The sequence below is a fragment of the Protopterus annectens genome, chromosome 4.part1, assembly GCF_019279795.1.
Source record: "Protopterus annectens isolate FY-2018-M chromosome 4.part1, PAN1.0, whole genome shotgun sequence".
NCBI lineage: Eukaryota > Metazoa > Chordata > Ceratodontiformes > Protopteridae > Protopterus > Protopterus annectens.
Window position 1 is genome coordinate 690,576,124 of NC_056734.1, and position 13,935 is coordinate 690,590,058.

The window sequence follows — 13,935 nt, forward strand, 5'->3', positions numbered from 1 at the left end:
AAATTATACTAAAAATAAATGTTAATATACTAAAAATAAATGTTAATAATAAAAATAATAATATTAATAATACTAACAATAATGATAATAATAATAATAATGATAACTTTGTACCACTTTGCCCTCTTTTTTACACCCTTCTGCAGAAACAAATACCAGAAACAGTATTTAAAGATAAAGATGTTGAAGCAATGATTCTTACATCAGTTCTGCTGCAGCCTTCTTTCTGCTAGCTGGTACACTGCACTGCCACCTACAGGTTATAAGATATGATTGCAACTGCTGCACTAAGTACCATTCTTTGTTTTTTTTTAAACACCTTTATTGAAATATCACTTGTGTGACACAGGCAAGATTACATTCATATAAAAGTAATCAAACTATATTAACATAAACATTATACTTCACATATATTGCTATATATCACATAACCTAAGCAATATTTACATACATTATTCAATTCCTGCTTTTTTTAAACAAGAAACATCTTTATTTAACCATCACTTACTACATAAGCAATCATACATTTATATAAACGAAAACAAACCACACCGACACAATCCTAATTGCAAGCATTTTACATCACAAACTATACTGACACACTCCCAGATGCAAATATTATGCATCACTTATAATCTACCCAATCTTTCTCACTCAAACTTTAAATAGCTCATTTAAGTCCTGCTGTCTTTTAAACCTCATTCCTCCTTTGTATGAATTGTTCCCACAATTCCCTTTTTTCCTATGTAGTTTGCTTCTACCCTTTAGTAAAATCTCAATTCCAGTTGTTCTACCTCTGTTACTATATTTACTGCTTCCAGTATAGTTGGTTTAGATTTTGATTTCCATTTTCTAGTAATTGCTTTTTTGTCAGCCACCATTATTAGACACAGCAAGTCCTTATCATGTCTAGGCAATTCCGATTCACTATCATAGTTCAGAAAAATCATCTCCCTCGTCAGACCAATCTGCCCACCCAACATCTCTGACAGTTCTTGGTGCAGCTATTCTTTTTTCTCAAGGGCGCAGGAAACATGGGCTGAGGTGGGTGGGGGTGGGGTGCCCACTTGACCCTAATTTAACAGAATCATCGATTGTGCCCTTAGCACCCAGCTCGGCTACAAGAAAATGCAGTATTGCTATTGTGAGCCTGGTAACTCTGTAAGTGTGGTTTGGCTTGAGGTCAGCAAATGGATAAGGAATGAACAAGCAAAGCTGCAGTTACCTCTTTTTTTTTTTTTTTTTTTTTTTTTAATATATGAATTGACCAAACCTGTTCTCTGTTAGGTCCAGTGAAATCAGCTATGCACTGTGGTTGGCTGAAACTTGCAGAAGGAGCCATACCAGAGAGCTGAGGAAGTGAAAAGCTAAGAAAGCAATTGTTTTGAAATAAAGGTGGCAATACTTCTGTCAGATAGGCTTTGTGTTGGATAATGGATTATTTTATATTCAATGGTCCAAAATGTCACAGAGATTTCAAAATTTAAGAGGTATGCCAGATATTCATACCTCTCAGCTTTACCAGATTATTTTGCCTCATATTTTTGGTGTGTTCCATGTAACTCTTGTGGTTCCCTGTTATATGATGGAAGGCTGCAACCACAAAAATAATGGAAGACATTTAAGTTTCAGACTTCATGCCTTTCAGAAAATGCATGGTAATGTTGAATCTGCTATTCTACATAAGACATGTAAGAACAACATTACTCTGTTGCTTATTTTATTTTTATTTTATTTTATAACAGCCTAACATCCAAGTTCCCACATATTTGCTATAATTGCTGGGTAGTCTGTGGAGGAAAATGACTGCTGTGTACTCAGTATTATGGCTTTCAGGATTACTATGATTTGTATGAAGCAACTAGAAGTAATTTGTGGGGCTACTACTACTGCTGTGGAACAAAGATAAAACTCATTACATGGCCATCATTTTTAGTGCAATCATATGTCCAAAGTGCACCCTAAAGTGGCTATAACTGTTAGGTGAGGGCATACCTGTCCAATTGTTCAGAATTTCATTGAATGTTCAGATTTTTGCCTCACATTTTTGGCCTGTTCCTCATAAAATTTGTTTTTCTGGTGAATCACTGAAGATGACAGGCACAAAATAATGACATATATTTGAGTTTCAGATTTCATATTCTTCAGAAAATGTATGCTAATGTGTAACTTGCTTTTCTAGCAACATTCTAAGTTTAAAAGTGCAATATTTAAAATGTGTCCCTAATTTTGGCCATTTGCTCCTTTCATTATTTTTCAGCAAAGAAGATTTGAGGTATGGGTGAGGCTGCCTGAGCAAGAAAATAATTGACCCTCTTGTTGTTTGCAGAGTTTAAACAGTCATTAATATAGTTTTGCAGGACTAGTATGCATTTGTGTGATGTTAAGACTGAATACTTTTCTTTGCATTTCTGTAAAACCAACTTATGCATTAATGTAAATGTGACTATTATTTTTATCACACTTGGACAACTGAGATGCACAGAGTCAAAACTGTAGCTGTAACTAATGGATATGGAGGCTATCTGTGAATAAATGTGACCTATCTCTGCTGTTCTTTGATTTTTGTAATTCAGCAGTCACTTGCATGGTAATGTCACACAATATAATGTGTTTGCTAAAATCTTTTTAAAACTATTATTGTATGCTTGTACATGTATGATGACAATAGGCTGCCTGCAATTTCTTTCACTTTCTATTGCATATATCTTCACTGCATATAAGTAGCTATCTTTGGTGGTCTGGCAAGAACAGGATGGGTTTTCAGGGCCAGCCTTAGGCCATTTGGGTATAATAGGGCTCACACCTCAGTGGGCCCAATAGTCTAATGTGGCTGCACTAACAACTATCTCGTCCAGTCTGCTTTTCAGAGCTATAACATCTGCTCTGATTTGTTTTTTTGTTTTGACATTGGCATTTGTAGTGTTCAAGCTAATGTGAGACACTTCCCAGAGCTTATTCCAGTAAAATCAGAAGTAGGGTACTTGGTCTTTTTTTAAATGCTATTGCCATATTTTTTTCCTGTTATAATGGGTGCAAAAGACAGTATACATACTAAATGCTATATTTTCAACAACAGAGGAACCATTGCCATTCTTGTGTGTGTGTATGTGTGTGTGTGTGTGTGTGTGTGTGTGTGTGTGTAAGAGACACTGAGTGATAGCTGACCTCCCTTATATGCATTTCATATTTATCTCTCTGAAGTTGGACCAGACAACAATCCAACTATGTTGGATTTTTGGTAAAGAACTGAAAATTACAACGTCAATAATGCTAGTAATTAGAGATTCATAATTCTTATGATTCAGAAAATGACTTTCTGATTTTGCCTTAATCTTTATATCTTAACTGTTATTAAGCCCACTTTTCAGAGTCAGCCTAGAAGCACTGTTTGGGAGTAACACAGTAGGCAGATGGAGGTAGACATTGTCAAGCCCTGTACCCTTGACTACAGGAAGCAGCTCACTACGAGCTTGGGGCCTTAATCCTCTGCACCAGCCACCCGACTTTCACTGACTTCTTTTGTCTGGTAAATTCCATACAGTCAATAATGCCAGTCAGGGTGTCACAGTTCTTATTGTTTAGAAAATGATTGTTCTTGCAGCACCTGTTGCTCTGTTAACTTTTCAGGCTCTAAGCTATTATGCTTCCTGTACTCAAAATTACAAAGTTTGAATCCTTCCACCCCCTATTTGCAGACTGTGTGACTGTGATCATATCAGTCAGATGGTGTTCTTGAGCAGCCCCTGAACAGGGGCACTTTGTACAGCAGGCTTAACTGTTAAACAAATAAATAAAAGTACGTAATATTGATAATTTGCCCCTTTAGGTCTTTTGCCCCCCCATTCATTTGGTTTTGTCTAGAATTCTTGAGCAAAGAAGTTGACAGATATTTTGGTCTGTTCTTGTAAAATTCATGGCTTTCTGGTAAATTATTATGGACTGCAGCATCTAAAAAATGACAGATGTGTGAGTTTCAGTCTTTATACCCTACAGAAAATACATGCTAATGCAAATCTTGTTATTCTAGCAACATTTTAGCTATATCAGAGAAATATGTAACATTTGTTCCTGATTTTTGTGTCTCTGTCTGTTGCTCTTGAACTAAGAAATTCAAAGGGGTGAGGGTATTTACACTGGGTTGCACTGTATGGTTCTGATATCAATAATGACATAGCAAAAAACACACTAAGAGCTAAAGACTAACCTCTAAGTCCAAACCAAGAAACCAGCCAGTGGAGACTGAACAGCAGTAATGAATTTATTAGAAACTGAACAATTTCTTCGATTATAACATAAGATTTCTTCAGAATTCAGTGAATACAAGCACAACTCAATTTAAATAACCCTCTTCCTGGTCTAGATAGAGTTGTGCTTGTATTCATTGAGTTCTGAAGAAGTCTTATGTTATAATCAACGCTAAATTTCTAATAAATTCCATACTGGTGTTAAGTCTCCACTGGCTGGTTTGTGGTTTGGACTTAGAGTTTAGTCTTTGATATCAATGAACTGAGATACATTTCTGGGTCATTATTTATGAATTTGTTCACTTACTTGATCTCAGACTAATATTTAAGGTGTGCAGTCATATAAGTGACTGTAATTGATGGTTTTGTGTGTGTGTGCGTGCGTGTGTGTGTGTGTGTGTGTGTGTGTGTGTGTGTGTGTGTGTGTGTGTGTGTGTGTGTGTGTGTGTGTGTGTGTGTGTGTGTATGTGAATATACTTGGCTCCTACATACCAGCATAGTTGCCAGTTGCGGTAAACAGAAGCATCATTGTATGACCCATGTTCTTTAGGTTACTAAGTGCCTCCGTGGACTTCCACCCACCCCAGCCTTCAGCATCTTCCGGCACCCCTGCTCTTTGTTCACTAGGATACCAAACCTCTGTCTGCTAGGTGTACGCCTTTTCTACTTTACACTTCTCTGTGGTGAATTCTAGTTCTCCAAGCTACAAGCACACTTTGGTTTAAAACAAAAACCTCAAGTGTGTCAGTCCTAATGATTTTTTTTTAATTTTGTATTCAGAAAACAGAAGGTAGAGCATGACATCTCTGCTGTGCAGCTCCATTTATTCAAGTCTTTTTCAAAATGAAAAATTCAGACCATTAGTTTCTCTGAAGTAATATAATGAGACCACAGTTATCCTTGTTGATGTTGATAATGTCTCTGAACCACAGTCTATCTTATTTACATTGAATTATTCCAAGTTGTACATTATACAAGTAGACACTGAGGGAATCACCCAGTAGTACAGTGTAAAATTTGTCAATGGCTCAGTGCTTTGACTGTCCCACACTGCCAGACAAATGGCCATCTATGTTGTGAATCTGCAGCAAAGACAGTCACAGTTGAATGCTGAGATTCTAAACAAGCCTGCTTCTGGAACAAATGTAAAGGAGAATGACCAGTCCTTGAAGAAAGAGTGGTTACGATGTTATCACCCACACTCAGTATGCTATGGTGTAAGGGAAAGAGAGAGGAAGAATTACCTTTGTGCATACCCCAGTGTTATACCACTGTATCAACATAAAGAAAGGGGGAAAAGTGTGTGCAATCAAACAGGAATTCAACCAGTAGAAGCGTTCAGTGAGGCTTCAGTACACCTCCTACAGCTACCTTCCACTAATGGTGAAGTGCTCTTATGAACCATGTTCTCAAGAGAAATACATCCGGTCCTTCCCTGCATCACATCATGTCGTGGGCTGTCACACAATGTCATGTGGGCAGGAGCACAGAGACATGTACGTCTTGAGAGCTCCAGAATAGGCAATTGCTAGTAAGAAGAGCTGGGCACAGACAGAATATTAAATGAAATGTTACATTATTGACTGTAAAAGCTCCCATTACTCAAATTGAATAAAGGTAAACCTAAAATACCAGGATGGCTTTCTACTCAGGAGGCTTTAAGCAAACATTTTTTTGCCATCATGTTTACTCTGATCCACTGGCCAGTCCCCCCCACCCAAGCCCACACTGGAACTGGAGCACACAAACTTGCTGCATAATGCATCTGTTAAATATGTGGATGAAAAAAGTTTAAAGAAATTTTTGGAAACAACATGCCCCCTACAAGACTGCCACCACCACTCCAAATATGGGGAACTTTGCCTTCATACTTGTTTATGTGTACTTACTGCATTCCCGTGGGAAAGAAGAAAAGTGATAAAACAGGTCACACAAAATCTCACACATGAGCCAAATGATGTAAAAATAATTCCAGCAGATGTAAGTTTGATGAGTTTCACTCATTTGTATTTATAACTGGAGTTACTATTCAATGAATGGTAGATCTTCCTGTTTACTGCCCCCTTAAGCATGACAGTAGACATGCATTATCTTGCCAATATTATGTCTTATAGCTAATACTCTGCACTAGATGGCATGGGACATCCTGTTAGAATAATGCCTCACTGGTAATGCAAATGTAACTGAATGCAGCCATCTATCTAGAAATGATTGCTGCAGATGTTCTTGCCACCTGACATTCTTTCATTAGTTTTAAAAGCTCATAAGTTTTTCTGTAACAGTGTAAGAAAACATTATTATAGGCATTTACCATTGTTATTTAAGAAGATTACTTACAAGATCAGCTACCGGTGATTTCTTTCTGTTCTGTTTCTCCACTTCTACTTGCATTTTAGCCATTGGCTTTGCCATAGCTAAAGCCATCTTTGCTTCAGCTTGTAGTTTCTTTTGTCTGCTAACAAAGTCCATGTCATCCAGAGATTCAGACTCTTCCTCGGTTGTATCCCTATCAGAGTATGAAGAACTCTGTTTGCTCTATCAAGAAACAACAAACACAATGTGATAAGATCCTTTGTCCAATGCAAGTAAGCAAATATTCTGCTTTGAAAAAAGAAAATTTTCACAAAGACAAAATTGAAATTCATCTGCTTAGTTCCCCAATGATATAAATGTGAAATGCTACCTATGGAAATTATACTGTAAGTCTTCTTTGTAAGATAAAAGAGCAAAATAATTATCTGGCTTTCAAGCATCTCTCAGTGATCTACAAACTGTAAGCTCAGTTCAGAAATCGGTGAGTGAGCAGCAGCAATTCTGACTCAGTCCAATGAGAAAAGGCTAAATGGTACATCCAAATTCTTGTGGTCTTTCGGTGTTACAAGCTTACGGAATAGTATCATCCTGTAATGTTGAATAGGAGGGGTCGGTTTTCCATATGCAGGTCAGTGCTGAATGCTGATGTTAGTACCGCAACACTGTACATTTCTGCATCTAGTGCATGCCCAGTAAATGCATTCAGCAGAAGTAGCTGCTCTGTGCTGCTACAAAGTACAGTTGTGTACACTTACTATAAATGTAGATGTTCGAGTGTATTCACTATTGCAGTCATTACATATGGGTAATCTGCTGGCAGGTTGCCCTCAGTTGGCCTGAATTCCAAAGTCTTGGGTCCTGCGAAGGTTGCTGTCTTCTCTTCCATGACGTCAGGTCGTCAAGGGTATAAAACAGGCAGCCGACGCCATTTTCTTTAGTTTTTCTTGCCCCCGATGTCAGGTGCCCTCAAAAAGGTAGCAATATTTATATATATATATATATATATATATATATATATATATATATATATATATATATACATGCATCAATATAAACTTTACGTTCATCTACAAGCAAATACACCACATAGGTTGTAGAAGATAGAGAAGGAAAGATAAACTGTAGAATGACAGGGGGATGGCGGGAGGGTAACCTGGACTGCAACAGTGAATACACTCGAACATCTACATTTATGGTAAGTGTACACAACTGTACTATGTTCTTCATGTTTCACTGTTGCAGTCATTACATTTGGGTAGAATCCCAAAGCTATGGTTGGGAAGCTGGAGCTAAACAGCATTAGGTGCAGCTATAAGGCCCTGCAGCACTGCAGTGGCAAAGCCTGCCCTGGACTTAGAGAAGACAGGTAAATGGTAATACTTTGTAAAGGTGTGAACAGAACTCCAAGTAGCAGCCTCTAGAATGTGTTTGGTTGGTACTCCTCTGAGAAAGGCTGCTGAAGTAGCTGCAGCTCTGGTGGAATGAGACCTAATGCCCTTGGGCACAGGTTTACCATGGTGTAAGTAGCAGAAACGGATGCAGTGGCTTATCCACTTTGAAATTGTCTGCTTTGAGATATCCTTTCCTTCTGCATATGACACTAGTAATTGCTCAGTTTTTCTTAGAGCTTTTGTCTTGCTCAAGTAGAATCTTAGCTGTCTGTGTACGTCCAAGGAATGCAGAATTCTCTCCCCTTTGTTCTGTGGATTTGGATAAAAAGTTGGCAGATGGATTGTTTGGTTAAGAGCCACACTGGAAACCACCTTAGGCATAAAAGTAGGATTTGTCCTCAGAGACACCCTGAATGGGTAAAATATGATAAAAGGCTCTACAGCCATGAGGGCCTGTAGCTCTGAAACCCTTCTTGCTGAAGTAATTGCTAGTTGCAGGGCTGTCTTCCATGATAAGAACTTTATATCAGTGGTAGAGGCTGGTTCAAATGGAGGCAGGGTGAGCTTTTCCAACACATAACTGAGGTCCCATGCAGGTACTGGTAATCTTCTAGGAGGCCTTAGTTTTTTGGCTCCTCTAAGATACTGCTTTAGTAAGGGATTTGAAAAGATTGGTGGCTCTATTGTAATGAGCCAAAATGGCAGAGGCATGGATTTTGATTGATGAGAAAGATAAGCCTTTGTCAAGCATCTCAGTTAAGTATTGTAATATCTGAGGAATATGTGGTTCTGCTGTATCAGTTCCTTGTGCTTGATTCCAAGCACAAAATCTCTTCCATTTGTCAGCATAAGATTTTCTAGTACTAGGCCTTCTGGCTTCCAAAATGACATCCATCACAGCATTACTGAGAGGTGTCGTTGGTATGATTAGCCATGCTGCCACGTTGAGAGTCTGTAGTTGATTGTGCAGGATCTGATTGTTTTGCTGGGGCAGTAGTTGTGGTCTTTGAGGCAAAGTCCAAGCTGGGTATTGAGACAAGTTCCTTAGGACTGGGTACCAGTATTGGCGGGGCCAGTCCGGGGCAATTAATATCATCTTTAGCTTCTCTTGTCTGACTTTTAGGAGGACCTTGGGTAGAAGAGGCAGAGGAGGAAAGGCGTAAAGTGACAGGTTTTTCCAACTGAAAGATAGGGCGTCCACTTTCCATACTTGTCTGTGATAAGTCCTTGTGCAGAATCTTTTCAGTTGATAATTTTGAGGAGAGGCAAATAGATCTATGTCTGGGCTTCCCCATTTCTCTGTTATCATGCTGAATACTTGTGGATTTAGTTTCCACTCGTGAGGATCCATAAGGTTTCTGCTTAAATCATTTGCCAGAGTGTTCTGTTTTCCTGGCAGGAATTGAGCTTGAAGATTTATCTGGAAGGTCAAAGCTGTGTCTCACAGTGCCATGGCTAATCTGCAAAGGGGGTATGAGTGTGTGCCCCTTTGCTTGTTTATATACCACATGACTGTAGTTGTCCTGGATAAAGTAAGTCCTTGAATGCTGTTAGGGCATTTTGAATGGCTAGTATCTCTTTCTGGTTGATATGTAGAAGCATTTGATTTGGTGCCCATATGCCCTGAATGCATCTTCCTGCCATGTAGGCCCCCCAGGCATAATCTGAAGCATCTGTTGTTAAGGTTTGGCTGGCAGGGGGTACAGTGAAGTGCCATCCCATGTTTTGGTGACAGGCCTTTGCCCACCATAGAAACTCCTGTTGCAGGCAGGGGATGAGAGGAATCATTGTTTCCAGACTGCGTGAATGCTGACTCCATAAACTTTTTAGGTACCATTGAAGTTTCCTCATATGCAGTCTTGCATATGGAATTAGTAGGATGCAGGATGCCATGAAGCCCAGAGCCTGCAGAATTTGTCTTGCAGAAGACTGGGTTTTTGTTGCCATCAGTTTGAAGTAAATAGTCAGTTGCCTTTGTTTCTCTGGCGTGAGGTAAGCCATCTGGGCAGTTGTATGTAAGCTTGCACCCAGGAATGTTATCTTTTGAGAGGGTACCAGTTGTGATTTCTTTTCATTTATTGTGTACCCTAGGCATGCTAGAAGCCTTTTCACAAATGCCAGGTGTCGTAGAAGAGTGTCCTTGTTCTCTGCTTGAATGAGACAGTCGTCCAAGTAATGATATATTTGAATACTTCTTTGTCTGCAAAATGCAATTACTGGTGCCAGGCACTTTGTAAAGACCCTGAGTGCAGTAGATAAACCAAACGGCAGTGCAGAGAATTGGTAATGCATTAAGCTAGCCTTGAATCTGAGGTATCTTCTGCATGACTGTCTTATTGGGACATGCAGGTATGCCTCATTTAAGTCTAAAGTCACCAGCCAAGCATTCTTGCCCAGCATGGGCAGAAGATGTTGCAAAGTGAGCATTTTGAATTTTGGAATGCCCAGGTATGTGTTCAAAATTGATAAATCCAGTATTGGCCGCCAGGCCTTGTCCTTTCTAGGTACCAAGAACAGTCTTGAGTAAAAACCTTGTCCTTTTTCCTGTTCTGGTACTATCTGAATGGCCCCCATATCCATGAGGGACATAACTTGTTTCTGTGCCTCTGCCCATTGTTTTTTTTGGCAGGTCTGGCCAACCATTTGTCATTGGCAGACTGTGGAAATGGAATCTGTATCTCTGTGATACGATGTTCAGTACCCCCTTGTCCTGGGTTATTAACTGCCAATTTTGAGCAAAAAGTGCTAATTTTCCCCCTATGGGTGCTGCCAAAAGATAAGTGCTTGGTATAGGCAGAGGGAAGTCATTGGGATTGCTTTCTGTAGGTTTGTGCTTTTTCTCCTCCAGATTTGGAGGTGGAAGCGCCCCATTGCTTTGACCTGTATGAGTCTTGAGCCGGGTACCTGGAACCCTTAGGGTGTCTGGATTTGCCCCTTTGAGCTCTGTCTGACACAGGAAAGGACCAATTTTTTGTAGGCCAGTGTCTACTGAATCTAGGTGGCTGCACTTGTAAGAAATCTTTAACAGTTTGCATAGACTTAGCTTTGTCTTCCATTTTCTTTAAAACCTCTTCTGCCTTAATACCAAACAGAGAATCATGCTGTAAAGGTGCATCTAGCAATTTAGCTTTAACATGATCAGGCAAATTTTGTTCCTTTAACCAGGCATGCCTCCTAATTACAGATCCAGTAACTGCGGCCCTGTAGGAGGCCTCTAAAGAATCAAAACCACATTGCATAGTATGCTTTCCAGCTTGTTCAGCTGCATGCAATAATTCCTGCAATTCCTTATTTTCTGCACATTCTGAAATCAACATCATTTTCTGTTTCAGCAATCCCATAACATGTTGTTGGTACTTAAGCATATGAAATTGACAGTTTAAGGCCCTGATTGTCAAGGTTGCAGATGTATAAACCGTTTTTCCCCATCTGTCCAGAGCCCTGGAATCTCTGTCGGAGGGGGTAGGGTTTTTTGCTGTTGAGGCCTTAACTCCCTTAGGACCCTGTGAAATAGTTTCAAGATCAGCAGCAGGGTTTCTAAATAAAAATTTATGAGAGTCAGGGACCCTGTAATACCTGTCAGGCTTACTGGGAACTGAAGGTAAAGAGTCAGGGGTCAGGCTTGACTCTGAAAAAACATCACCCACAATGTCTAACACAGGGGGGAATGGCTAAAGACTTGTGCTGAGGGAGAATGAGGAAATCCCTGAGCCTCTTTTTTGATTCTGAGAAGTCTTGACTCTCCCAGTGAAAATGCTCCCTCAAAGTATGCAAGGTTTCTCCAAATGAATAATCCTCAGAGATGGGATAGACTCCTCAGCATCAGAATCCTCATAGGGAGGTAAAGATAATTCCTGATCAGAGGAGAAATCAGAAGAAATAGAAACCTGATCTGAAGATTCATAGTCAGTGTCTTGCCTAGGCCTCTTATCTGGAGGGGGATGGGTACCCCTGATCAAGTTAATAAGGTCTTCAGCCATTTTGATCGTCTGTTTTTTAGGCATAGAGGCCTGTGCCTGTGGCTCAGGCATCGTTTTTTTAGTTTTAGAAGGTGTCTTTGCCTTTGGTTTTGCAGCTTTCGTCGGTTTGATGTAAAAATGTTGAGGTCTGAATACACCCTCAGAAGCCGGTGCCTGCACAGCGGCTCCGGACCCATCTGAGGGAGAAGATACATCCATCGGTCCAATATCTTGAGTATCTTGCGGCATGCCTGACTCCACATGGGTGTCGGTAGAGGCCAGCGACTCGAAGGTAGCGGGTATCAGGGGCTGCAAAAGCGCCTCAGTGAGTACCGGCGAACTGGCGACTGGCTTAGGAGAAGCTTCGTCGTCGGTTTTGGATCTCGACTGCCTTTCTCTGTCCTTTTCTTTGCGTTTTTTTATGTATTCCGGTAGTCAGGTTGCTATCCAATGACATCTCTTGGTAGTTAAATCTGTTGCCAAAATACTTAGATGCAAAAATATACCGACGCTTAATAGTGCGTTGGTTAAATCTAGCACAAAACCGACAGCCAGGCACGTTGTGGTCAGGGCCTAGGCAAGGAATACAGTATAAATGGAAATCCTTATGAGGTATTTGCTTTCCACAAGTAATACAATTATTAACTTTTTCTGACATCGGTAAAAAGCAAGAAAAAAGTTTCCCCAACGGGGTACTTAGCTTTATTGAAGACTTCGGTTCTGAAACTCAAACGCGAATATTTCAGTAGTCGGCCAACCGGCACTTGCAAAATGCTTTTGCTTCAGGCACCGCACAGCAAGAAAGACTAAAGAAAATGGCGTCAGCTGCATGTTTTATACCCCTGACGATCTGACGTCAAGGAAGAGAAGACAGCAACCAACGCAGGACCCAAGACTTTGGAATTCTGGCCGACTGAGGGCAACCTAACAGCAGATTACCCAAATGTAATGACTGCAACAGTGAAACACGAAGAACATCCACTCACAATATCAGCAATTAAGTATCATGGCACTAGAGCATGGGCAGGTTTTGTGTGTGTGTGTGTGTGTGTGTGTGTGTGTGTGTGTGTGTGTGTGTGTGTGTGTGTGTGTGTGTGTGCCTTCAGCATTTAAAGTGAAGGTATGACCCATCAACAACTGCAGCCTAAATATAACTAAGTTGTCTAGAGGTTTACCTTGCTTTTTTAAAGAATCTGCATATATACTGCCTCTTGCCACTCAGTCTGGCTCACTAATGAGTGGGAATGAGGAGGTGTATCCACTTTTATAAGTAAATCTTTCAAATGTAGGGCTACAGAAACAACGTGTAGCATGAAATATTCTAAACCCAAGTTACAGTGAGCAACCAAGTTACAATTCTTTAACACATTTTCACACCCTGTGTTAGTTCAAGAATATTAACACTTCATTGGTAAACTTATAACCCTCTCCATAAGGGAAAATAATCTTCTACCCACAGATCTTAATTATCCCTCCACTGTTATGCCTCAGCCAGTAATTAGGTATGAAAACAACTAGACTTCAAACTTGAACAGTTGTAAAAAATGATAAGGTGCAGAAACATATTGGATATCATCCTAAGAAACATCCCTATCAGCTGATAGGGATGTTTCTAAGATGATATCCATTAGGTTAAAAACACTGCCACACCCTCCTTTCAGTCTGACCGAAGTATCATGACATTGCTCATGTACATCAAACCTAATAAAAACTGATGCCAACTTTACAGATTTTTCAAATGAAAATGATGTCCTGAATAGTCGCCTTGCATCAATTAACTTGACTGTATATTAGACGCTCATCAAAACTGACTGGTAAATCCTCTAAGACCCTGTAAGATACTTTAAATAATTATATCAACAAATTTCTCTCTATGAACCCACAAATAGTGGAAAATCCTTCAATAAACCTAAATGATAAAATTACAGAATCAATAAATTATTAAATAAAATAAAAGAGCAAACAAAGCATTCAAACTTTATCTAACCCAAGCACAACAAGGCTAAAGTTAACTGCAGCCAAAAA

At 39.7% G+C, this 13,935-nt stretch overlaps 1 protein-coding gene across 6 annotated transcripts in view; it reads right to left on the reverse strand.

The window, feature by feature from the left end:
* Window positions 1-13,935, reverse strand: part of LOC122801016 (schwannomin-interacting protein 1) — a 1,488,345-nt gene that overhangs the window by 143,131 nt on the left and 1,331,279 nt on the right. For all 6 annotated transcript variants that reach the window (XM_044070470.1, XM_044070472.1, XM_044070469.1 and 3 more), the window contains one exon: window positions 6,585-6,782. In XM_044070470.1, the coding sequence (XP_043926405.1) occupies window positions 6,585-6,782 (198 nt within the window). The remainder of the gene's footprint in view (window positions 1-6,584; window positions 6,783-13,935) is intronic.